The sequence below is a fragment of the Staurois parvus genome, unplaced genomic scaffold (genome assembly GCF_062004578.1).
Source record: "Staurois parvus isolate SC_StPar_1 unplaced genomic scaffold, SC_StPar_1.0 ptg000029l, whole genome shotgun sequence".
Classification (NCBI taxonomy): Eukaryota; Metazoa; Chordata; class Amphibia; order Anura; family Ranidae; genus Staurois; species Staurois parvus.
The window spans coordinates 132,163-158,840 of record NW_028317825.1 but is presented as its reverse complement, the minus strand read 5'-3'; the positions used below and the strand labels follow the sequence as shown (position 1 = coordinate 158,840).

The 26,678-nt window shown below is 44.1% G+C and overlaps 1 protein-coding gene across 3 annotated transcripts; it reads left to right on the top strand.

The window, feature by feature from the left end:
- The first annotated feature begins 79 nt into the window (after window positions 1-79).
- Window positions 80-26,413, top strand: PRDX4 (peroxiredoxin 4). 3 transcript variants are annotated; one of them, XM_089656864.1, is made up of 8 exons: window positions 80-346; window positions 8,383-8,500; window positions 10,814-10,930; window positions 14,045-14,167; window positions 15,533-15,663; window positions 19,336-19,370; window positions 22,537-22,583; window positions 26,279-26,413. In XM_089656864.1, the coding sequence occupies exons 1-8, from the start codon at window positions 130-132 to the stop codon at window positions 26,280-26,282; spliced, it is 792 nt and encodes a 263-aa protein (XP_089512990.1). In that variant the 5' UTR covers window positions 80-129; the 3' UTR covers window positions 26,283-26,413. The 3 variants fall into 3 exon arrangements, with proteins under 3 accessions (XP_089512990.1, XP_089512998.1, XP_089512984.1); XM_089656872.1 differs by lacking the exon at window positions 26,279-26,413 and having other exon boundaries at window positions 22,537-22,587; XM_089656858.1 differs by lacking the exon at window positions 22,537-22,583 and having other exon boundaries at window positions 84-346.
- Window positions 26,414-26,678: the final 265 nt, after the last annotated feature.

The following is a 26,678-nucleotide window of genomic DNA, read 5'->3' as shown; positions in this document are numbered from 1 at the left end:
GTTCCTTGGTCTGGAGCCTATCTCGGAGGTGAGTGTAGGGTTAACCCGTGCCCCGCCCCCTGACTGATGTCCTCCGCTCCTCCCCCTCCTCTCAGGCTGTACGTGTCTTTTCTCCCGCCGTACAGGAGGATGGAGGTCCGGTGTCGTGCCCCCGCTCTCCTACTCGTCTTCCTCTTCAATACGGCCACTGTCACGTGTCATGGTGCTGAAGACAAGGAGCAGCCCCGGACCGGCCGGGCTCACCAGGACGGAGAGTGTCACTTCTACGCCGGGGGGCAGGTATACCCTGGGGAGGCCACCCGTGTGCCCGTGTCCGACCACTCCCTGCACCTGAGCAAGGCGAAAAGTGAGTGTGACCTCCAGAGCCTGGGCGGGGAACCTCCCGCAGAGCGTCGGGCCGCGGTACCCCTCCCCACCCCCCCAGTGCTGTGCTGGGTGTCTCCGATTGGTGGAGACGTTCAGTCCCGAACATCTGTCATCCTCCGCTCTTCTCTCTACAGAGGGCGGAGCCTGTACTGTCACATGGACTGGGGGACCTCTGGACGTCTAGATATGTCAGGAAGACTTTGGTGTGATGTTGATTATAGTGATATTGGAGCCATTCATCACTGATACATTAATTACACCCATCATTGGTTATTACAGGTACTTGTATAGCGCCATCAATGGATGCAGTGCTAACCCAGTCCCTGACCCTCGAGGGGTGTACAATCTAAGGTCCCTAACTCACATTCATACATACATATACTAGGACCAAGTTAGACAGGAGCCAATTCACCTACCAGCATGTCTGTGGAGTGTGGGAGGAAACCAGAGTACCTGGAGGAAACCCACACAGGCACAGGGAGAACATGTTAAGTCAGGTGGTGCAGTGGTTGGGATTCGAACCAATGACCCTAGTACTGTGACTTTTTTTTTTTTTCATTGCAACAGTGATCAGCAGGTGCCATGCTTAGCCTCCAGCAGACTGTATCTCCAGCTGTACACAGGCTTACAGGGCAGGAGGAGGAAATGCATGGACTACCAGCGTGGTAACATCACTGTGCTTGTGCTCTATTGACATCCGTTAGACCCTGTGTGGTAGATGGGACTTGTAGTTTTTCCAGTTACCCATCTCTGTGAATGGATGAGACAGCTCTGTGGGTGGAGCCATGTACAACTGCACCACATTTCAAACCGTGAAATGATGCTTCAAGAATAATGCCTGGTAAGTGGGGGAGATCCCTAAATATGCATGTACTTGGAAGTCTCAGGAAAGGGGGAGTTGTCCTTAAATCACTAATGTATAAAGCAAAAATGTACCCACTCCAAAATATGTACAGTCAACCCTAATCTTCTTGAGTGCCCGCTGTTCCATCAAGTGACGACTTGTTTTTGGACTGCATGTCTCTAGATTCCTCACTTCCAGCCCATATTGTATCCACTGTAATGCAGTCAGGTGGCGGCTCGCTGCATCCTTGCACCCAGCCCATACAGCACGTGTGCCCTCTGTAATACTATTGGGTGGCCTCCTGCGTCCTTGCTCCCAGTCCATACAGCACGTGTGCCCTCTGTAATACTATTGGGTGGCCTCCTGCGTCCTTGCTCCCAGTCCATACAGCACGTGTGCCCACTGTAATACTATTGGGTGGCCTCCTGCGTCCTTGCTCCCAGTCCATACAGCACGTGTGCCCTCTGTAATACTATTGGGTGGCCTCCTGCGTCCTTGCTCCCAGTCCATACAGCACGTGTGCCCACTGTAATACTATTGGGTGGCCTCCTGCGTCCTTGCTCCCAGTCCATACAGCACGTGTGCCCTCTGTAATCCTATTGGGTGGCCTCCTGCGTCCTTGCTCCCAGCCCATACAGCACGTGTGCCCTCTGTAATACTATTGGGTGGCCTCCTGCGTCCTTGCTCCCAGCCCATACAGCACGTGTACTCACTGCAATACTATTCGTTGGGCCTCCTTGCTCCCAGCCCATACAGCACGTGTACTCACTGCACTACTATTCGTTGGGCCTCCTGTGTCCTTGCTCCCAGCCCATACAGCACGTGTGCCCACTGTAATACTATTGGGTGGCCTTCTGCGTCCTTGCTCCCAGCCCATACAGCACGTGTGCCCACTGTAATACTATTGGGTGGCCTCCTGCGTCCTTGCTCCCAGCCCATACAGCACGTGTGCCCACTGTAATACTATTGGGTGGCCTCCTGCGTCCTTGCTCCCAGCCCATACAGCACGTGTACTCACTGCAATACTTTTGGTTGGGCCTCCTGCGTCCTTGCTCCCAGCCCATACAGCACGTGTACTCACTGCAATACTATTCGTTGGGCCTCCTGCGTCCTTGCTCCCAGTCCATACAGCACGTGTGCCCACTGTAATACTATTGGGTGGCCTCCTGCGTTCTTGCTCCCAGCCCATACAGCACATGTGCCCACTGTAATACAATTGGGTGGCCTCCTGCGTCCTTGCTCCCAGCCCATACAGCACGTGTACTCACTGCAATACTATTCGTTGGGCCTCCTGTGTCCTTGCTCCCAGTCCATACAGCACGTGTGCCCACTGTAATACTATTGGGTGGCCTCCTGCGTCCTTGCTCCCAGCCCATACAGCACGTGTACTCACTCCAATACTATTCGGTGGGCCTCCTGTGTCCTTGCTCCCAGTCCATACAGCACGTGTGCCCACTGTAATACTATTGGGTGGCCTCCTGCGTCCTTGCTCCCAGCCCATACAGCACGTGTACTCACTGCAATACTATTCGTTGGGCCTCCTGCGTCCTTGCTCCCAGTCCATACAGCACGTGTGCCCACTGTAATACTATTGGGTGGCCTCCTGCGTTCTTGCTCCCAGCCCATACAGCACATGTGCCCACTGTAATACAATTGGGTGGCCTCCTGCGTCCTTGCTCCCAGCCCATACAGCACGTGTACTCACTGCAATACTATTCGTTGGGCCACCTGTGTCCTTGCTCCCAGTCCATACAGCACGTGTGCCCACTGTAATACTATTGGGTGGCCTCCTGCGTTCTTGCTCCCAGCCCATACAGCACATGTGCCCACTGTAATACAATTGGGTGGCCTCCTGCGTCCTTGCTCCCAGCCCATACAGCACGTGTACCCTCTGTAATACTATTGGGTGGCCTCCTGCGTCCTTGCTCCCAGTCCATACAGCACGTGTGCCCTCTGTAATACTATTGGGTGGCCTCCTGCGTCCTTGCTCCCAGTCCATACAGCACGTGTGCCCACTGTAATACTATTGGGTGGCCTCCTGCGTCCTTGCTCCCAGTCCATACAGCACGTGTGCCCTCTGTAATACTATTGGGTGGCCTCCTGCGTCCTTGCTCCCAGTCCATACAGCACGTGTGCCCACTGTAATACTATTGGGTGGCCTCCTGCGTCCTTGCTCCCAGTCCATACAGCACGTGTGCCCTCTGTAATACTATTGGGTGGCCTCCTGCGTCCTTGCTCCCAGTCCATACAGCACGTGTGCCCTCTGTAATCCTATTGGGTGGCCTCCTGCGTCCTTGCTCCCAGCCCATACAGCACGTGTGCCCTCTGTAATACTATTGGGTGGCCTCCTGCGTCCTTGCTCCCAGCCCATACAGCACGTGTACTCACTGCAATACTATTCGTTGGGCCTCCTTGCTCCCAGCCCATACAGCACGTGTGCCCACTGTAATACTATTGGGTGGCCTCCTGTGTCCTTGCTCCCAGCCATACAGCACGTGTGCCCACTGTAATACTATTGGGTGGCCTCCTGCGTTCTTGCTCCCAGCCCATACAGCACGTGTACTCACTGCAATACTATTCGTTGGGCCTCCTGTGTCCTTGCTCCCAGCCCATACAGCACGTGTGCCCACTGTAATACTATTGGGTGGCCTTCTGCGTCCTTGCTCCCAGCCCATACAGCACGTGTGCCCACTGTAATACTATTGGGTGGCCTCCTGCGTCCTTGCTCCCAGCCCATACAGCACGTGTGCCCACTGTAATACTATTGGGTGGCCTCCTGCGTCCTTGCTCCCAGTCCATACAGCACGTGTGCCCACTGTAATACTATTGGGTGGCCTCCTGCGTCCTTGCTCCCAGCCCATACAGCACGTGTGCCCACTGTAATACTATTGGGTGGCCTCCTGCGTCCTTGCTCCCAGCCCATACAGCACGTGTACTCACTGCAATACTTTTGGTTGGGCCTCCTGCGTCCTTGCTCCCAGTCCATACAGCACGTGTGCCCACTGTAATACTATTGGGTGGCCTCCTGCGTTCTTGCTCCCAGCCCATACAGCACATGTGCCCACTGTAATACAATTGGGTGGCCTCCTGCGTCCTTGCTCCCAGCCCATACAGCACGTGTACTCACTGCAATACTATTCGTTGGGCCTCCTGTGTCCTTGCTCCCAGTCCATACAGCACGTGTGCCCACTGTAATACTATTGGGTGGCCTCCTGCGTCCTTGCTCCCAGCCCATACAGCACGTGTACTCACTGCAATACTATTCGTTGGGCCTCCTGCGTCCTTGCTCCCAGTCCATACAGCACGTGTGCCCACTGTAATACTATTGGGTGGCCTCCTGCGTTCTTGCTCCCAGCCCATACAGCACATGTGCCCACTGTAATACAATTGGGTGGCCTCCTGCGTCCTTGCTCCCAGCCCATACAGCACGTGTACTCACTGCAATACTATTCGTTGGGCCACCTGTGTCCTTGCTCCCAGTCCATACAGCACGTGTGCCCACTGTAATACTATTGGGTGGCCTCCTGCATTCTTGCTCCCAGTCCATACAGCACGTGTGCCCACTGTAATACTATTGGGTGGCCTCCTGCGTTCTTGCTCCCAGCCCATACAGCACATGTGCCCACTGTAATACAATTGGGTGGCCTCCTGCGTTCTTGCTCCCAGCCCATACAGCACGTGTACTCACTGCAATACTATTCGTTGGGCCTCCTGCGTCCTTGCTCCCAGTCCATACAGCACGTGTGCCCACTGTAATACTATTCGTTGGGCCTCCTGCGTCCTTGCTCCCAGTCCATACAGCACGTGTGCCCACTGTAATACTATTTGGTCTGCATCCTTTTCAAGCCATACAGCATGTGTGCCTGCTGTCACATGGGTGGCTTGCTGCATCCTCATTTCCAGACCCATATTGCACAAGTTCACTTAAATAGGTGACTTGCTTTGTCCTCCCTGGCCCTGTGCATCTGTGCCTGCTGTAATAGTCTGGTGGCCTCCTGCATCCTTGCTCCCTGTCCATACTGCACGTGTTCCCACTGTAATACAATAAGATGGCCTCTTACCTCATCACCCCCCCGCCCCCATACTGTACATGTGTCCACTGTAATGCATACATACAGGTGGTCTCCTGTGTGCTCATAATGCCCATGCATGCCCAGTCTAATAGTCTTAGCTGTCCCTACTTCCAAAGCTATGTGGTCCTGGCTGGGCGCATGTGCATTGCAGTGGCTTCAGGGATACCCTGTTTTGAAGCATGGCCAACCTATAGGTGGTTGTGACAGACCCAACTGGGGCAAGGGCTTTTGGAGGGAACTAAAGGCTAGCCTTGCACCCACTGATTATGGCCCATGAAGGAGACCAAGCATTTTGTCTGCTTTTCCCTGTCAGAATATGGAAAAAAGCTTGGTTCAGTTTATGATCACATGTAGAGAGCGGATCAGTCTGATGGATGAAAATGTGATGAACGCTGTGAATGGCTTGGCTTAATTCTCTGAATAAAGGCAATAAAGCTTTCCTTCTGGATTGGATGGAAATGTGTAATATTAAGTTACACAGGTTGTACAGGTTAATGGTCAGAGGAAATATAGTGGCCCTCTTGCAGACTGAGCTCGGTAAGCTCCACTTGGGATATACATATGTATCACCAGTCTCCTTCAAGAAATCCTATAAAGATAAATTATTTCCTTTTTGTCAGACTGCTGGAACATTGTATGAGTTTAATCTTGCGACGACTTTTCCAGTGGACAGATCATACAAAGGAAAAGCAAACACCTGAAAGACAGCGTGTGTTGTGTACTTTGTATATCCAGGGGTGTGGGCTTGCTGTCTAGCATGAGCTCTTGGGTGTCTGGCTGTTGATTACCTTGCTGTTAGCTGTGCATTGGATGTACTGATATTACTGTTAAAGGTTTGCATTGTTTAGGATAATGTGATCAAGCTCATACCTGATTCTGTGTGGTATAAGTTGTGTGAATCAATGGTAAGGAGAGTTCCGATTGCACCTAAGCTAGTGCTTAGTTCTTGGGTGCAGTGCCCAGCTATAATACCTTTTGTGTCCCGGTGTTGAGGAAGCCGTCCTTTGATGGAAGCACCCAGGTGGGGTGCCAGGTATTCTGTCAGTGGTAGTACCGGTGGCAACATTTTGCGTCCAGGTTATGCTGGAAGCACATGCTGCAGGGACGCTAGGTATGGAGGTATTGTTAAGTAACTTTTTTTTTCTTTACAAATGTATATATTAAAGAGCCCAAGCCCCATAACTGATCAATGGAGACCCAACATGTTGTGAATGAGCTCTTATACTTACCAATTTTAATCCCCCCCCCCACCCCATTTTGTTTGCTACAGTCTCGGGACTTGCAAAGATGACTTGTTTTCCCTTGTTTAAAATGCATGCCAAAGGCAGGTGAGCAGATTCCCATTGCTTCAATGTGTGTATTTGCATATCCTGCAGTTAGGAACTAGCAGCCACATACTCAGATTGTGTCCAGGGTCAGACATTTGTCCCTAACAGGTAACAACTGGATGTGGCTACATGTGAAAACCCATGTTATTGTTTTTTTACAGGCTTTCTGGCTGCAGCTGTTAATGTTCACATGTTACTCTTAACAGCAATAATCTGCTGATTCTTACACAGGCAATTCTTCAGTTTTGGCACCTTGTAAAAGTATGCAGAATTTTGAGGCACCCCAGTCTAAAGTGGAAAGTTCCCTCATATCAGTTGCACTTCACATCAGTGCCGTTTCTTTTGACTCCAGAAGCACTGCAGAGGGCAGTATGTGGAGGAGGTCTGAAGGGAGGTAGTCTTCTGTCTTTTGAATGCTAGGTGCAGCCCTGCACGCTGCCAGCCCCAGATTAGTCGTGTTGGGGTCCTTGAGTATCAATGGTTGTGGTGCTGACATCCAGTCTGCCCGTGTTGGCAACTCATGACCCTGATCCAGGGAAAACCAAGTCCTGTCTTCTGGGAACCCAGATGGCACCCCAGGATGCTACAGCACCCTGGTTGAGAAACACTGGCTTAAACCACTTAGGGTTGCAGAAAATGGAGAATGAAGGCCACATGTAGCCGTGAAAATGCCAGCTGGACATGTCTGGCTTTAGGTTTTCCGACAGGGGACACTTGTATTTGATACTATCCATGAACAGAATGTAACCTGTACATGTTATCATTGTGCTTCTTTTCTCAATCAAATTGTTTTTGGGAAAAATTAAATTTTTTTTGTTTTTTTTTTGTACAGTATATCTAAAATGGCTATCCTATACATTTTTTTTTTTTTTTTCCTAAGCTAATTTACTGAAGTGATTAAAGTGAGGGTTTATGGACATGGTGGTTTCTTTCGTTTGTTTTATCTTGGCATGAAGGACACGTATGATGAAGCGGTTAGCCCTAGGAGAAGTTCTTTGAATTCTTTCTGCTGTAACTGAACTACTATTCTAATAATTTTTGCCTTCCAGCATGCATTGTCATCGTGCAGACGTCGGAGAAATTGGAATTTTTTTCTTCATGTTGACTTGTTGGTAAACTTTAAAATGTAGTTTGCTCCACAATGTCACAGTGCTGATAGTGTGTACATATGTGAGCTGTCACTAAGTATATATAAAATGTTAAATTTTTTTACTGTGCAAACTGTTGGTGCTGTATAAATCTATAATAAGTGCTGAGACAAATGGACTCTAATGCTGGCAATACACTTAGATGATTCTCATCAGTACATTCAATGATGTGACAAATGTCATTCAAAATTACTAAAAAAAAAAAGGTCTTGCTTTTTTTAAAGTTGAAATCCAGCTTTTGGCACACTACATCATTCATTTTGACCAAGCTGGCCCAAACGAACTAGGTTCCTCACTAACATGAGGCTGTTGGATGTGCTGTATAAACTGTAGTGGAGGCTGCATAGAGCACTGTGTTTTGGGTGCGAGTTGAGAACTTCCTGGCTCAGACCTGGAACACAACACAATGGTCTGAACGGCGCTCAGCCAATCATAGAAAGCGATTGTGTTCTACCAATGAATACAAAGCTTCCTGTGGCTGAATCGAGAATTGTCATCAGCCCACCTTTGACTCAGCCAATCAGAGTAAGCTGTTAAACCAGTTTATGATCTGTATTTTAATGAAGTATGGGAAAATCTGGAACCTGCCCTTCATAAAGAATGTTTGTTTCTCTTTAATCCAGTTTCCAAGCCTGCTCCATACTGGGAAGGAACAGCTGTTATAAATGGAGAATTTAAAGAGTTGAAGCTCACAGATTACAAAGGAAAATACTTGGTCTTCTTCTTCTACCCTCTGGACTTGTAAGTATATCTTCACGTGCAGTCCACATATGTTCATATTTTTTTTATATTCTTTATTTTGTATATTGTACAAGAAAACTGTAGCAAGCATTTGCCTGTAAACATTACATTCATAGTAACGCATATGGGTCCGGAATATAGTCATGATATGGGCTATCTACATGTGTATTAAGTTATTTACTAAAATTGGAGAGTTTTCTATGCAGAGCTGCACCAGATTTTGCAATCCGTTTCCAGCTTTTTTTTTTTTTGCCAAAGTTTAAATGAACAATCTGAAGTTAGTAGCTGATTGCATACCATGCACAGCTGCCCCAGAATCTTCTGAGTGCACCAGTTTTAGGCTGGCCATACATTATACAATTTTCCTGAGATTTTTGGTTTAGATTTACCAAAAACCATGTAATAGGAGGTCAAACCTAAACAACACTTTCAATTGTATCCAATTAGGCAGGCTCTTGTACTACATAGTTGAAGGTAAATCTAAAGAAAATTGGACAGAAAATTGTATAGTGTATGGCCAGCCTTAGTAAATCTCCCTTTAGGTGTCCAAATCCTTTTTGGGTTTTTTGCTAATCAGTTGTTGGTGGGCAGGTGTGACAGGCCTGTTTTTGCCTTAAGTCCCAGGTAATAAAACCAAATATATTTAAAAAAAATATATCTCCATGCCTGCAGTATGGTGTGCAAATACAAAACCCCCAAAGTGAACCAGAAAAGTGCATGTGAACACACAAAGGTGCACAAGGGTGTGCCAAATGGTCCCCCTCCTGAGAAGGAGAGGACCCTCCCTGACCCTCCGGGTCAGACTCCTGAATAGTGGGTAAGGTGCACTTGAATCCACCTAGCAAATGTCCCTTTGGACCTTGCTCCTCATGATCAGCTGAAGCAAGGCAACAAGTACTGGGTGGGAAGCTCTCCTGAAGACGAGAAAGGAACCTGATGGCCACTAATCCTGCGCCCTAGATTTCATGGTAGACCTGAATACCTTACACCCTACAATGCTGAGTGAAAAGGTGATGCACAAAAAAGCAACAGGCACATGGAGAAAAATAGCATGTTAGACAGTGGTTAGGCCCTGCAGCCTGTTTTTAAAAAAAACAAAACAAAAAAAAAACCCCGGTCTCAGCAAAAAGGCCTAGCTAGTGAGGTGTTGAGAAATGCTGTGGTGCAGTGGTTGGGTGCCCTTTCTCACAATGGGGTCCTGCACTGATACTTGTAGCATCACTGGGTTGCCACTCCCAGGGGGTGCTTAACACTGCAGGCTCTGTCTTCCCAGCCAATGGACAGACCAGGTAGCATTGCTGATATCGGGAGGATTTGCTTTACCATTTTACATTAAGGTAGATTGGCATGCCTTCATAACAGGGAAGGGTCCTGATGTCATTAGGACCAATGCCCTGTATTGGACATGATGATGTCAAGGGACAGTCCACCACCAGAGCATGGGAGTGTCTTCTGCTGGAGTAGTATGGAGGATTGGTTAAGGAAATTTTTCTAATCTCCACTAGACAGAACAAGCTATTATCATAATGTGGATGCAGCCCCACTGAAAGGAATTGCTTTAAACAGTATAAACATTATGTAAACAATTCTCCAAGGTGTGAATTTTTTTAAACTGCTTGTCAATGGGAAAAAAAAAATTTGAATTCTAATACAAAAAAGACACAATACACAGCTGGGGAATCCAGATCTGATGTATGGTCCAAGGAGTGGGTGCCAGTAGGATAGGGAACAATGTCGGTAGAACAAGAAAGCGGCCCATTTATAAACGGCCACCCGCCCCTGCACTGCTCCCGTCTGGCTGTTTATATACATGGGCTGGACGGGAACTGGTTAAAGAATTAATGCCAGCAACTGTTGGACCTTGGTCAGGAGTGTGTAACGTAATGTATAAACATGTATAGAGTGCAGGGGTAGTAATCTATAGAATGCAGCATTCAGGGAGACCCCCTCCCTTTCCTCTTGCATCAGTGTCCTGGGTACCCTTCAACTCCTAGTAGACAGCATTCAGGGGAGGATGATTAACTTCCTCCACTAGACCTGAGCCCTTGGCAAGCAAGTAATCGGTTGCCAGGACACCAGGTGGTCTTGGCAAACTATAACCTTGTCGAACTCGGGACTCAGAAATACAAACTGCTCTGGAGTCCTGAAGACTAGAAGGGGGGGTGGGGGAGGCGCTAGCTGAGATTTTTAGTTTCCCCCAGCCACAAACTATGCATTATAATTGGTAACTGGTTTAACCTTCTGAAGTTAGTATTGGCTATTGCTTTGTTCTAACATATAATATATATTTTTTCCCCCTTTTTATTTATGCAGCACATTCGTCTGTCCAACGGAAATAATTGCTTTTGGTGACCGCATAGAAGAATTCAGATCAATAAATACTGAAGTTGTAGCTTGTTCGGTGGACTCTCAATTCACGCACTTGGCATGGTCTGTACCTTGTTTAAAGTCTAGATAGGTGGGTGGAGGATTTGCAAGCCAAAACAAGGAGGCTAAGCCTGCATGTGTACCATGTAAATGGTTACCCCCATATACATCTCAAATTAAAGGAACACTTTTTTTTAATCGTAGTATAACATCGTCAAACTCCTGGGATATTGATCTGGCCAGTTAAGTAGCGGAGGGGGGTTGTTAAATAGCTTCAGCTGCTTTGGTGTTAATGAAATTAACAGGTGCACTAGATGGGCAACAATGAGACTACCCCCAAAACAGGGGGGGTTTTACGGGTAGAGGCCACTGACATTTTTTTCCCCTACTCTTTTCTGACTTTTTTTTCACTAGTTTTGCATTTGGCTAGGGTCAGTGTCACTACTGGTAGCATGAGGCGACACCTGGACCCTACAGAGGTTGCACAGGCAGCCAAACTCCTACAGGATGGCACATCAATACGTGCCATTGCCAGAAGGTTTGTGGTCTCCCAGCACAGTCAAGAATGTGACAGACGTGAAAGGGTCTGGAGAAGCCGTGGAGAACATTATGCTTCCTGGAACATAGTGCAGCATGACCGTTTTGCTGGTGGGTCAGTAATGGTCTGGGGAGGCATATCCATGGAGGTACACAGACCTCTACAGGCTAGACAATGGCACCCTGACAGTCATTAGGTATCAGGGTGAAATCCTTGGACCCATTGTCGAACCCTACGCTGGTGCAGTGGGTCTTGGGTTCCTCCTGGTACACGACAATGCCTGGCCTCGTGGTGAGAGTATGCAGGCAGTTCCTGGAGAATGAAGGAATTGATACCATTGAATGGCCCCCACGCTTACCTGACCTAAATCCAATAGAACACCTCTGGGATCTCTTTTGATCCATCTGATGCTACCAGGTTGCACGTCAGACTGTTCAGGAGCTCAGTGGTGCCGTGGTCCAGATCTGGGAAGAAATACCCCAGGACACCATCCATTGTCCATAGGAGAATGGAGGTTCCAATCGGGCCCCCCTGATAAATGGGCAGGCGGATCAGATTAGAACGTTCATGTGAAAGAGGTCTTAATCAAAACAAGTAACGGCTATAAATTTAGCTTTTTAAGAGTAGCATGTAATGGTGGTCTTTCCAGTTTCCCTCATGACAAAAAGATAGGAAGCGGTATGTATGTGTAGATGGATGGATAGATTAAAATAAGTAATGAACTTGTCACCATTTTTCTAGGTGAATAGTTTTCTAAAGGTGCTATTGTCATGCAATTTTCACCACATGTTGGTTATAACCAATGCAATCCATCCATACAAAGAAAACAAAACAAGTTCAGAAATTAGGTTGTGTAATGACATGGAAAATATTGAACAGGCTAACTGAAATGTAATACTTCGTACAAAATCCTTTGACAGCTTCAAGACTCCGCCTGTATGGAGAAACTAGTCCTATGCATTGCCCAGGTGTGATTTTACCCTTTCTTCCACACTGTTTTCAAATCTTAAAGGTTCCATGTGCCTCTTCTATGAACTCTGATCTTTAGTTCTTTCCATAGATTTCTATTGGATTCAAGTCAGGTGATTGGCTGGTCCATTCTAGCAGCTTTTTCTTTCTTTGAAACCATTTGAGTTTCCTTGGCTTTGTTTTTTGGTATCATTGTCTTGCTGGACTGTCCACTTGTTTCATCTTCATGGTAGATGGCGGCAGAATTTTAGCAATGTCTGGGTACATTTTTGCATTCATCCATCCAACAATATGAAATTTGCCAGTACTGTATGTTGAGAAACAGCCCCACACCATGATGTTCCCACCTTCAAGCTTCACTGTTGGTATGGCGTTTTTTGGGGTGATGTGCAGTGCCTTTTGAACTTCAAACGTGGTGTGTATTATGGCATCCAAAGAATTCAATTTTGGTCTGACCAGACTATATTCTCTTAGTATTTCTGTAACAAATGCCTCAAGACCTTTGCAGGTCTTGAGAGCTCTTTGCTTTTACCTATTGTGAGATGTTTCTTGTGTAACACCTTGGTAACTAAATACCTTTTAGTCAACCAGTTGAGACTGAAACAGCTGATATTAATTTGCACTGATACGGGGCAGGATTGCTTTCCAATTACTGAGATTTCATCTGGTGTCTTGGCTGTTACTAAACCCACAACAGGAAGATCAGTCTGTATATGCAGTAAGGCATGCTGGTTATACTCACTGTGGCACCTAAGGGGTTAATCCTCTACATTTTGTAAAATAGCCATTTGATCCTAACTTTTCTGCTCCTCTTGTTCAAATGTCTGTCTTATTTCCTGATAAGACACACTGAATCGTAGCCATTCTGCGCATACTCAGTTTAGTGTGTATTGCTAGGTTTTTTTTTTTCTTGGAAGAGTGCATGTGATCAGTACAAAGGCAATCAGCTCTGTCCAGGCACTGGTCAGGGGTTTTGCATCCTAGAGCAGAAAACTCCTCCTACAAGCTTTGACCAGTGCTTTGCTGAACACAAATCATAAGATTGCACTAACTGCTAATTGGAAAAGGGTGTTTAGCAGTTTATTTACTAAAATAATTGTATTTCTATGTTCTGAGTACTGTGATATAGTGAATGTGGGGTCCTGTGTTTAGTAGCATGTTAACCACTTTTCCTCCAGAGGATTTACCCCCCACTGCACGTGCCCCCCACCAAGGAAATACAAAGTCGTGTATATCTAGAAAAATGGGGACGTGTTACTACTTTTACCTGCTGTGTGTGTATACAGTATAATGATGTTCCCTTAGGTAGACTGCAGCACCTTTACATTTCAGTGCAGACCAGGGGCGGACTGACCATTTGGAAACTCGGGCACTGCCCGAGAGCCCGGGGTCAGCAGGGGACCCCATGAGATGCCCCTGGTACCCTTTTTTTTTTTTTTTTTTTCTTTTTTTTTTTTTTTTTTTCCATAGGCTTTTTTGAGTTTGGGCAAGGACACGGGCCCCATGATCCTCTATTGCCCGGGGGGCCCCACGAGTTGTCAGTCCACCCCTGGTGCAGACTGATTACCACCATAAGCCTTTTCATATTGACATTTGTGTTTGCATCTCTGCCTTTTGTGGCAAGGTGTAGTAACGGTCTTTTTTCGCTTTGTCCCTTTTTTTTTTAATAGGATAAATACACCTCGAAAGCAAGGAGGACTTGGTCCAATGAAAATTCCTCTGCTTTCTGACCTAACTCACCAGATCTCAAAGGATTATGGTGTATACCTGGAGGACCAAGGTCACACGCTAAGGTTTGTAGATACATAATTCATGGGCATAGTGAAGTAACTATAGCAAAAGACAAATAGGGGAAACGAAGTATTAAGGTTGATTTCCCACAGTAATGATCTACATTTTATCCAGTGTGGAAAACTCTAGTCACCACACAGTGTGAACGAGCCCTGTGTTTTTTAAATCAAACTGGTACCATCTGGTTGTATTTCAGATATGCTTTACACTCATTTGATATTTCTTTAGGGAAGTTAAGGAATAGGAAACTCCTGACATGTAAAGACCTATGGGTAATCTAGTCATCGTAATATTGGCTGGGATCTCAGAAGGGCTTTTTAGGGTTGAGCTATAAAGGTGACCTTGGGGCTCCAGGCTGTCAACATGCTTTGGGCTTGTGTTAGCATTTTGAGATGCTTCTGAATCAGTCAGAATTAATTACTAAATGCCTTTTTTACCTGCAGTTGACTTCCTGACCTACATTCAAGCTGGATTTGCATTCCCAAAGATTTGCATGGGAATGCATAACCCTGCATGTCGACACAAACCCTTAACTTTTAGCCACTGAAAGATTGAACGACTTAAATGAATGTAGTGCTAATGAGGTAACCATCAAAAAATGATAACTCTCAGAAGTGACTTTTTAAAGTGACTGCTGCTAAAATGAAAGTCCCACCCATGCTATTGGTTATATAAAGTTCACCTTTTTTTTTTTTTTTTTTTGTGTGGTTTAAAAAAAAAAAAAATGCTAATTTTTGCAGGTACAAAAATGTGCATTTATTTTTTTCTACTAGGAGCCTAGAAGGTGATCTAATCGAGGGTGCCATGCAGGACTTCTGTGCATCTGTCTGTATATCTGTGCTCATACATGGGGGCAGCTGAACATGTTAGAAAAGGTGAACTTATCCTTAAGATTCTTTAGAAGCCAAAACATCAAGGCTGGATTCCTGGTCCTCTGCTATATTCTGTGCTTCATCCCTTCAGCACCACACAGTGGTGATGTAGGGGTAATTGCATTGAATCAGTGGGTGCAGCTGGCGACCAGGCACTTGACCATATCAGGGTGTGCCATCAGCACCATAATAAAAAAGCAAAAACTTTTCAGAAACAGGTTTTTTGCCCCCACAAAAATTACTTTGAGTGGAACAATTTAATCTAGAAGTATGCTGCAAATTTAAGTCGGAATTCTTTATCTGCATACTTGTTCATATCAGACATAAAGCATTGATGCCAGTATGATGGCTAAGCAGTTCTTTCCGAAGATCAGCAGGCTTAGGTGTCTCCAATGACAGGTTTGCAACAGCTAGCAAGGGTTGGTCGTGTGGGGTTTTTTTTTTTTCTGTTCTTGTGAAGTTACTTTGAATGTTTTTGTTTTTTAATTTTGTTAGAGGGCTCTTCATCATAGATGACAAAGGAGTCCTCCGACAGATTACCATGAATGATCTTCCTGTTGGGCGATCTGTAGATGAGACCCTTCGTCTTGTACAAGCATTCCAGTACACAGACAAACATGGGGAAGGTGAGTGATGGCCAGATACCAACTTAGTGTGTGTTCAAGCAAGAATGTGATTTACACTCTGGGGAAAAATGTTTGATTTGGACATACTCTTAAAAGATTGGAACGAGTGTGGGTCCGACATGGATTTTGAAATGTTTGTATATTTAGTTAAATGAGGTTTGAGGAACCTTAGGAAATTCCTGGATGTCTGGATTACATAGATTGAGCAATTAACCAGAAGCCCAACATTACTCACATCCAACAGGGAAACCAGCCAATCTCCAATTTTAAAATTGGCACAACTTTTGAAACTCTTCAGAGCAAGAGAGCTCAGCTACGTTAGCTCATTAAAGTGCAACTTTGCATGAGGGGTTGAAAAAAGGCAAGTGGGCAGGGTTTTAATACAGAAGAGACTGATGTCTCCTGCATGAAAATTCTATTACCTGTCTAGATACCCTGTACACTGGGTAGGTGTACAGATTTCAGCAATGCCAAGATGAATGAGCTCCTTACGTGGGCAGGAGAGATGTCTTAGCCAGGCCAATGAAAATGCCTGAAGATTGGTACGTGGAAGATGGTCTGGCTAAAGATAACAGTAGGGAACTCTGGGAGACCACAGCACTGGGTAGAAGGGGAATATAATTCCTTAATTTTGGTTTTCTGTTTCTTTGACCAATACACTAAATTAGTGAAATAGTACAGTGGAAAGGCTTGCATATTAGTCTTTTTGTAAATTCCTTGCTGTACTGTAGGTCCTCGGTTAAAATATTTTTAGGTTTAGATGCTCTTTAATAAACTATTGCTTAGATGTGGTGGCTGCTTTGTTTTCTTCAGGCTTTCTTTTATTCACCTTGATATCCTGCCAGTAACACCTCCTGTCCTAGGATGACAATGCCCACCCGTCATACTGATGAAGCAGTGTAGTTTACGCAAAGACCCTATTCTACTTCTCAAAAAAATAAAATTTTAGTAAAATGGAAAGAAAGGGGTTGTTCTTTAGTATAAACATAACTTAGATCTCTGTTAACTGATGACATTCAACAGGGGCAGAGAGCTCAGGAAATTATCAGCTATTAAATTGTTACTAAAGTCTAGTTGTGTGGGTTTTTTTTTTTTTTGACCTGCTCTGTGCAGTGATATTGCAGAGTGGCCCCGATCCTGCTCTTGGGTCCCCACCAGCGGTCTTGGCAGCTCCTTTCTTCATGTCCCTGTAGCAAACTACTGCTATGGGGGGGGGGCACACTGTCCGCTCGCTCCCGAGTGGAGTGTCTGTGGAGACACGCCATAACTTACCCAGCTGGCTCGCCCCTACTTCACTGTATTTGGCAGGAGCCAGTGGAAGAGGAGAAGAGATCTAGCTGTGTAGAGCTGGATCTCTTATCCCCTCCTCCCCTTCACACAGGGAAGAGGGGAAGACAGAGGAACTGAAACCTTTTTTACCTTATTGCAAGGTAACCGATTTTAGGTTTAGTATCGCTTTAAGACTTCTGTAATTGACTTTTTTTTTTTTTTTACATTTATTGAGCATATTCTTTCAATGGTACATTTACCAGACCAAAAGAAAACACATACAAGAAGTTCACTTTTTGGTTTAAAAACCTTTTTAAACTTTAAAACCGTTTTTAAATATTTTGAGGCTTTTCAAATTGGCTATGTGCTTTTATTAACCGCTTGCCGCCCTGCCACTGTGTATATACGTGTGCAGGGCGGCAGTGGAGCACAAAACCACGTTTAAAAACGGGTTCCGCGCACCCGTCACTTTCGCCGGCAGGGGGCGCACACGCTCCCGACGACCCGCGGGTGACACGATTTGATCCAGGAGGGATCAATCATTAGATTTCAGCCAGTGATTTCTGGCTGAAATCACATGATCGGTCCCTGTCCTATCCTGTCCTGTGTTGACATACACACAGGGCAGGATATGATGTCATTCTTCTCTGCCTGGACACATTCCGTTCCAGACAGAGAAGACGACATCCAAAAAGTGAGTACACAAGCACTACACTACAGTTAGAACACTCTAGGACACATTTAACCCTCTGATCGCCCCCCCCCTCCCCCCCAGTTAACCCTTCACTGCCCTGTCACCAGTGTCACTGATCAGTGAAGCGATTTTTACTGATCAGTGTCGCTGGCAACTTCCGATAGAGTTAGCGCCCCTCCCAGATAGCGCCAGTTTGCCCACCAGTACACCAGTAATCCCGTTTAACCCCTTGATCGCCCCCCAGTTAACCCCTGCACTGCCCTGTCACCAGTGTCACTGATCAGTGAACCAATTTTTACTGATCACTGTATCAGTGTCGCTGGCGACTTCCGATAGAGTTAGCGCCCCTCCCAGATAGCGCCAGTTTGCCCGGCAGTACACCAGTAATCCCGTTTAACCCCTTGATCGCCCCCCAGTTAACCCCTTCACTGCCCTGTCACCAGTGTCACTGATAAGTGAACCAATTTTTACTGATCACTGCATCAGTGTCGCTGGCGACTTCCGATAGTGTTAGTGCCCCTCCCAGATAGCGCCAGATTGCCCGCTAGTACACCAGTAATCCCATTTAACCCCTTAATCTTCCCCCCCCAGTTAACCCATTCACTGCCCTGTCACCAGTGTCACTGATAAGTGAACCAATTTTTACTGATCACTGTATCAGTGTCGCTGGCGACTTCCGATAGTGTTAGCGCCCCTCCCAGATAGCGCCAGTTTGCCCACTAGTGCACCAGAAATCCCATTTAACCCCTTGATCGCCCCCCCTCCCCCCCCCCCAGTTAACCCCTTCACTGCCTTGTCACCAGTGTCATTGATTACAGTGAACAGATTTTTACGGATCACTGTATTAGTGTCACTGGTGACTTCCGATAGTGTTAGCGCCCCTCCTAGATAGCGCCAGTTTGCCCGCTAATGCACAGGATTTTTTTTACCAAAAACATGTAGCAGAATACATTTTGGCTTAAATTTATGACTAACTTTGAGTTTACGATATATTTTTTATAGCTGAAAGTAGAAATATTGGTTTTTTTTCAAAATTTTTGTGGTTTTTTTTGTTTATAGCGCAAAAAATAAAAAGCGCACAGGTGATCAAATACCACCAAAAGAAAGCTCTATTTGTGTGAAAAAAAGGACGTAATTTTCGTTTGGGTGCAGCATTGCATGACCGCGCAATTATCATTTGAGTTAGTGCAGCGCTGTATAGCAAAAAAAGGCATAAATTACAGTATCTATACCATAGTTTGTAGACGCTATAACTTTCACACAAAGCAATCAATATACACTTATTGGGATTTTTTTTACCAAAAACATGTAGCAAAATACATTTTGGCTTAAATTTATGACTAACTTTGAGTTTACGATATATTTTTTATAGCTAAAAGTAGAAAATATTGTTTTTTTTCAAAATTTTTGTGGTTTTTTTGTTTATAGCGCAAAAAATAAAAAGCGCACAGGTGATCAAATACCACCAAAAGAAAGCTCTATTTGTGTGAAAAAAAGGACGTAAATTTCGTTTGGGTACAGCATTGCATGACCACGCAATTATCATTTGAATTCGTGCAGCGCCAAACAGCAAAAAAAAGGCCTGGTCATTAAGGGGGGTAAATCCTCTGGGGCTCAAGTGGTTAAATTTATAAAGACCACTAAAATTTGATCAAAGGGTTTTTTAATTTTTTTTTAACTTTTTTTTTTTTTTTCCCCTCTCCATATAGTTTGCCCCGCTGGTTGGAAACCTGGCAGTGAAACTGTAAGTATACATGTGTATCCGTTTTGGAGTCCTTGATAATTGCCACTTTTTTTTTTTTTTTTCTTTTTTATGTAAATTTTAGTTGGATAGCCTGTCAAAACCACCATGCTTTTCCAGCAGTGCTGCTGGCAGCCCAGACCCCCTGTTAAATTCTACGTTTTAATGATTGGGACAAACTGGACTGATCTAGGCAGCCCTTTGTCCTCGGTTGTCCCCTCATCAGGGCTACAATGTGTGATGTAAGAAAATGTATAGTAATATTTACAGTTACAAAAATATTTAAAGAAAACAAAGACTTTACAAAACTTTATTCAGATAAATAAAGCAAATTTACAAAAATGTTTACTTTTTTCTAGTTTCTGCTGACAAGTTTTTTTGGTTTTTTTAGAATTTTGGTCTTGGGACCCTATTAAAGGCGCTTCATTTGTGTTTCACTTTTGGTCCAAGACTGCAAATTCTTCTCTTTACTGATAAATCCATGTTTTACAGATTCTGTGATTCAATTGGCTGAGACCTACATTGCTATAATTGGCCACTGGTCCTTTGCAATTAAATGCCACTAATTAATGGGTACTTGGCAGTGTTAATCATTTCCAGTCCAGACACTTTTACCCCCTTCCTGTCCAGGCCAATTTTCAGCGCTATCACACTTTGAATGACAATTGCGTGGTCATGCAACACTGTACCCATATGAATTTTTTTGAGACAGCTAAAACTTTATTTTGGTGGTATTTATTCACCACTGGGATTTTTATTTTTTTTGCTATTTAAATTAAAAAGTCCAAAAATTTTGACAAGTCTTTCTTATAAAATTTTGCAAATAAATAGTATTTCATCATAAATCTTGGCCAAAATTTATTCTATTTTTAGTAAAAAAAAATAACCCAAATTAGTTTATAACCAAAATTTTATTATTTTTAAACTTTTTTTTTTTTTTTTACATTTTTTATTTTATAATATTTTTTTTTTTTAACATATGGTCACCCTAGCAGTACAGTGTCACCATGGTGACACTGAACTACTTGTGGGGGGTGATGAAGATTTTTTTTTTTTAATACACTTATTGCTTTTACACCCATAAAGGATGTAAAAGCAATCATTTCTCCTCTCTAGCTGCATTCTTGCAGCCAATGAGAACTGAGTGAGCTGTGATTGGTCACAGTTTGTCACATGGTACAAGGCTGTTGTGAATAGCCTTGTACCATGTGACCTCTGTGATCATTCACAGATTTCACACGTAGTAAGCAATGTCACAAGTGACATCTTGCTTACTACTTTGCATGTGATCACTGATTGGCCAGTCAGTGCTCACATGATCGGGACCTCGTACAGAGGTCCCGTCCGATGATCGGTTTTCCACTGCTGTGTCTGGAGGACACAGCGGGCACTGGATCGCGGTGCTGCGTGCTCCTCGGCCACTCGACCCTGCACTGCCACCGTCTGGCTCTTTTATATACAACAGCTGGACGGGAGGTGGTTAAGGGGCCTATGGACATCTGTAAAAATTGATTCTAAATGTGACAGCAGCTGCAGGGGCTGGCCAAAGCCAACCAGAGCACTAGATGAGGGGCTCTTCTGAAGTGAGATGAAAGTGTATAACAAATATGATGTCCTTGCCTATATATTTATGAATGCTAGCAGAATAAGGATTAAAAATATTTCAATGTTTTAGTGAATTTCCACTTTAATTTTATTGCACACAAACCTAACATTGCCAACATTTTTGCTAAAATAAAAATAAACAATGATTTTGTGTCAAGTAAATATACTAAACTTGCAAAGTCTTAAACTGTGTGAAATGGCAACAAACTAGAGTACCTAAAACTGTCCATAGGAGACACTTTAAAAGCCCTTACAGGTCAGTGAACAAAGGCCCTAGAACTTCTGCTTTCATCCACATTATCATCAACAAATACGGGACTTTGTTAAATGTACTCTGAGTGCTGGAATGTAAACAAGTCTGGTTTATTGTGTTGTCGGTGATATTTCACTCCAAATACAGTGCCATCCAATTGTATGTATGTCATATGTTACATGTTCTCTTTAGTTCAACCCCTACACTTGATAAATGACAGATTTTGTTTTTTTTTCACTCTGTAGTCATCTACAATCATATGCATACTTCATGCAGTACTCCCATAATTTCTTCATTAAAGTCAATATAACATTACAAACATGCAAATACATAGACATTTGTGCTTTTTTTGGGCTCCTCATGTATGATTTCGATATGCTATACCAATTTTGGTGGCGCTGCATCTGCCAGCGTGTAGGGAAGAGATCTTGGTGGCTTTACAGCCACCCAGATCACTTCCACTAGAAAGTGAGCAGTCACTTCCAGCTGTTAGAGCAGCCAGAAGCCTGTTTTTATAGGGCTGCCCTTGATCATGGAGTACTTGCATCCACAGCATCAAAATTAACTTATGCCTGTTGCATTATTGAACCCACAGGTTTTTGTGTTTTTTTTTTTTCTTTTTCATTTTTGTTTTTTCTGTTTTTTTTTTGGGGGGGGGGGTTGTTGGTATTTAAAGCCAGGCAACTATTTTGAGGAGGTGGCCAGTATAAACATTTCTCTCGTAACAGATGTAGTTTAAGCTTGTGAAGGAACTGATACTCCTTGGTAAACACTCAGCTTCTCCTTTTTGCTTATTACAGGCTAACTTCTAGTCAGCAATTTCCATTCAAGTTGGTAATTTTTCAATTAGACCATTAGTGTCCACTAAGCCCTGGTTCACACTGGCTCATCGCATGTGATTCAGAGGAATCGCACTGAATTCCTGTGCAAATCACATGTGCACTGCATTCGCATGAAAAATTCAGATTACATGGGTGTTCATACCCATGCGATCCGATTGAGGCAAATGTGCAACCTGCTTATGGGGTGCTAACTTTTAATTGACACAAGCACAGTGCAATGTGGGAAATGCAGCAACTCCTGTGCCTATCCCCCATTGCATCAGTGTGAACAAAGCCTAAACCTTTTAATTTGCGTATTGCTCAGCGTCTATAGCAGCTTCTTTTAAATGAGTGCACATCTTCCTGTGAGCTGTTATTGGTATGCTATCTTTCTAATGGTGTGACTTGTCTATAGTAAGATTAGTCTGAATACATTTTGCATAGCATCATTATCTTTCTGAAAGCAGTACATTTGTCTGATTTTAATTAGATCAGGCCTGAAGATGCTATGAATGCTTGGTGGCCAAGACAAGAGCTGTAAGTAAACCTTTTCAAGCACATGCCTTATCTAGGTGTCTTAACATTCACCAGGCTTTTATTTAGGGTTTATCAAAGAGTCCTATAGAGTTGTGAACTGTGAAATACTAGGCTGTGGATGGGGGTGGGGCTATCTTGCATTTTAAGTCTACATGTTCACGCTGTCAGTAGAAGTTGTGACATTTGTGTGAAGTTTGCTTCTGGCTTCTTGGATGTCAATCATTGGAGCTTAAACTTTTGTCAAAACTTGTCCATAAAAGTGCTTAATTGCAGGAACCTGGAATGTATACAGTAATCTTCAGCAACATGGGAATTCTGAAGGCTAGGTTTTTTCTGTGGAAAAAAAAATGCCCCTGCCATTTGCTAGTGGTTTTTTGCTACCTTGACATGTAGTACAACCCTTTCACTGCCACCAGTGTACATCATACGTTTCCAGTAGCGAGAGGTTTTACACCCACGTAGATGACACCAATGGTCGGCTTTCCCATAGAAACCCCCCCAATATACATGCTCATGCATAAACACATGACACTTGTGTACTATGTCTATTTGGCTGCATATTGCTGTGTACGCTCTAGTGAGAACAAGGTTCTTGGAGAATTTAACCAGTTGTTGACCGCAGATAGCCGAATGACAGCTGCACTGCAGCCAGCCAGTTCTGGGAGGGCGTCATATGATGTCCTCCCAGAATGCGCTCTCCTGCGCGCCCCCGAGTGCACGCACCTGGCAATCTCTGTGATCGCTGTGTCCTACGGACACAGCTGATCATGTGATGTGGTAAAAGGTCAATCACAGCGGCCTTTTACCACGTGATCAGCCGTGTCCAATGACACACTGATCACAGGGAAATGCAATTGCTGGTTCTCGGCTGCACTTTCCTCACGCTGTCAGAACGTGGGGAAAGTACTGCCGAGAACTGGCAGTTGTCGGAGCAGGGAGCAGTGCCACCCACCTGTGCCCAGCAGTGCTACCCAGCAGTTGTGCCAGTCAATGCCCAGCAGTGACGCCTATCAGTGCTGACTATCAGTACCCATCATCAGTACCGTCTATCAGTGCCCATCACTGCTGCCTCATCAACGCACATCAGTGAAGGAGAAAAATTACCTGTTTGCAAAGTTTTATAATAGAAACAAACTTTATTTTCCAAAATTTTTTTGCACTTTTTTTGTTTATAGTGCAAAAAGTAAAACACCCAGCGGCAATTAATACCACCAAAAGAAAGCTCTATTTATGATAAAAATTTTGCATGGGTACAATCTTTCATGACTGCGGAATTGTCATTCAAAGTGTGACAGCATTAAAGCTGAAAATTGGCCTGGTAAGGAAGGGGGTATAAGTGCCCAGTAGGCAAGTGGTTAATGATGAATTCTAGATTACCTGTAAGAGCTTTTAAAGTGTCTCCTTTGGAAATTTTTGGGTACTAAAAAAAATGTTGCTGTTTCACAGGCACATGTAATTTAAAGGCTGAAAATATTTGGTATGCCAAGCACAAACTTTTTTTTTTTTAATTTAACCAAAAGATCTGGTAATAGTGTTTTTGTATGCATGAATGTCACGTGGCATAAAAATTCCAACTGCTATTCTATTTTCACGGGTTTCTGCTTTCAGAAAATGTACTGTTTAGGGGGTATTAACTAATCTTCAAGTATAAAATGTTTTAACGTGTGCACATACTGGTCTGGCAGCAAATGGGGTTAAAGATATTTGCTGTCTATGCAGAATAGTCACAATGTACTGCAGGGCTCCTCAAATCCAGATCAACATGGCGAGTAGAAATTGCATCCTGGCGCCTAGGTTCACATGCTGCCTCCCATAGGCTTTGATGGGAAGCCACCTCCCCCATGTGCCACTCTACCCTACTTCATTCTAATAAGTTTGTGTCTGATATGGAGCTTGATTGGAAAAGCTGTCTCAGGGGTTCACAGGGATCAGGATTTTCCCCGCTTTTGGCTAATACTCTCCTGTATGCATGCCATGGTCTATTCCAGTTTAAAATTGGTAATTCTGTGGAGATGGTCATATGCTGGAGAAGCAAGACTGAACAGTCTGTAAATATGATTACATTTTTTTTTTCCCCTAACACTTGAGCTCTAGGCACCTTTCTCCTTTAGGTAAACTTAGTTGCTTTCCTGCATTTAAGATCAGGCCTAAAAAGGCCACAAAGTTTGCCCAAAACTGTATAGGTTTCCCTGTTTTAAGGGTAAGGTCACTTTGGCATTTTGGACAAGCTATGCTTGCTTCTCTGCCCCACTCTATCCAAGGCTTGCTGGATTTGAGGTTTAGCCTGGTCTCAGACATCCAGTGTGGGAAACCACATGTGATTCGGTTAGGAATCATGCTACATTTATTCAAATTGCATGTGATTCTTCGCAGTGCGATTTGAACACAATGATTTTTCTATGGCACAAGTCCCACCGCACCCACGAGATGTAAGCAGTGATATTTTTTTTCTTTGCCATTAGAATCTGACTGCATGGATGTTCACACCCATGCAATCCACTTCTGGCAATCAAGCTTTTTTTTTTTTTTTTTGCAACCTGTCTTTGAGGGGTCATTAACTTAACTTTGAACTTTGACACACGCAGAAAATTCACAGGCTTCACTGTTTTTTGCACCACTTATGTGAACCTTGCCTTAAATATCAGAAAGGAATTACATTTCCAAAGAATGGCTGGCATAGTTTTGGTAGCACTTCATAGAAATTAGCACTCCATAACTGCCTATGCTTATTAGCTGATAAACAGAGGGGGGAGTTGGAGCACATTTCATCAGATGCGTTGAATGCTCATCCCTCTGGTTGGTGGTCTCCAGTGTTCACGTTCCTTTACAGGAGCTTGGATGGTCTGTTAGCAGTGATAGAAGTGACTGCCATTTTGGTTGTTTTTGGGGGTTCCCTCGCACTGGGCATAGTTGAACTGAAAAGTGCTAAAAAGAGTTCAGTTGTACCCCTCCCCACACTTCGCTAGTCTATTTCTCTGGGCTTTAAGCAAATGTTCCCAGGCACACCTAATCATTGCCTCTATTAATCAGGGATAACTGTGGTCTGGTTAACAATACATGGAGAGGTCTGTGTTTTGCCATGCTTTGCACTCAGGTGAACCGTACCAGACCACGTGTTTCAGGACCACTACTTCAAAGTGGTTTCAGGTATGGTACACATTCCTGGGCATGATTCGGAAAACTTGCACTACACTAAAGAACCAGACCAAGGGGTGAACTATGCCTGAGCTCTGTTAAAGTGTATATCTTTTGCATCGTACTTACTGTGCTTCAGATTGTACATGCCCTACTTTTTAAATCTATTAAAGTGTTTATCTGTCCCAGATAACTGGGACGCCTTTGGTCATTGGACTAGTGCAGTACACCCATGCTTTAGTGTATTCTTTTTGAGCTTCATTCACATGAATGCTGAGGCCTGTAAAGCATGAAGTTGTTGTTTACACATCTGGAAATGCGTGCTGGTAGCCTATATTACTGAATCCCCTCAATGCCAGTCAAATTAGGATGTGTGGCAGTGTTTGTACAGCTGCGGTGTCTTCGTATCATAAGCTGCTTGCATGCAGCTTCAGGTGACCTCATCCGCATTAACAAACTGAGCATTCACACTGACCATGTGAATGAAGCCTAATTGTCAGTAGTGTGTAGCAGAATTCATGGATAAGAGAAAGTTATTAATTTTTTTTTTGTTTTTTCAGATAATTCCTGACCCAGCCGGAAAATTGAAGTATTTTGACAAACAACACTGACATTTTGTAGCCACTAAAACATACATGGATCAGAACTATTAAACCTGGTTAAGTCTGTCAATAAAATTCTATGAATTTTGTTAATTTGTGTGTGGGTTTGTTCCTTTTTTTTTTTTTTTTTTTTTTCCCACATCCTGATCCATAATGGTTTCCATCCTCATTTTTCAAGTAACCTGCTCCCCCAACAAGTAATTTTCTCAGGATTTCTTTTGCCTTGCACAGGTGCTTTAAATCAATGCCAATAGTTAGATAAAATAGCCATCATAAATACTAAGGTACATTTCCAAAGCATTGCCTGCTTGCAGTATTTGAGGAATGACCTTGAACATTGATATATAATATTATTATT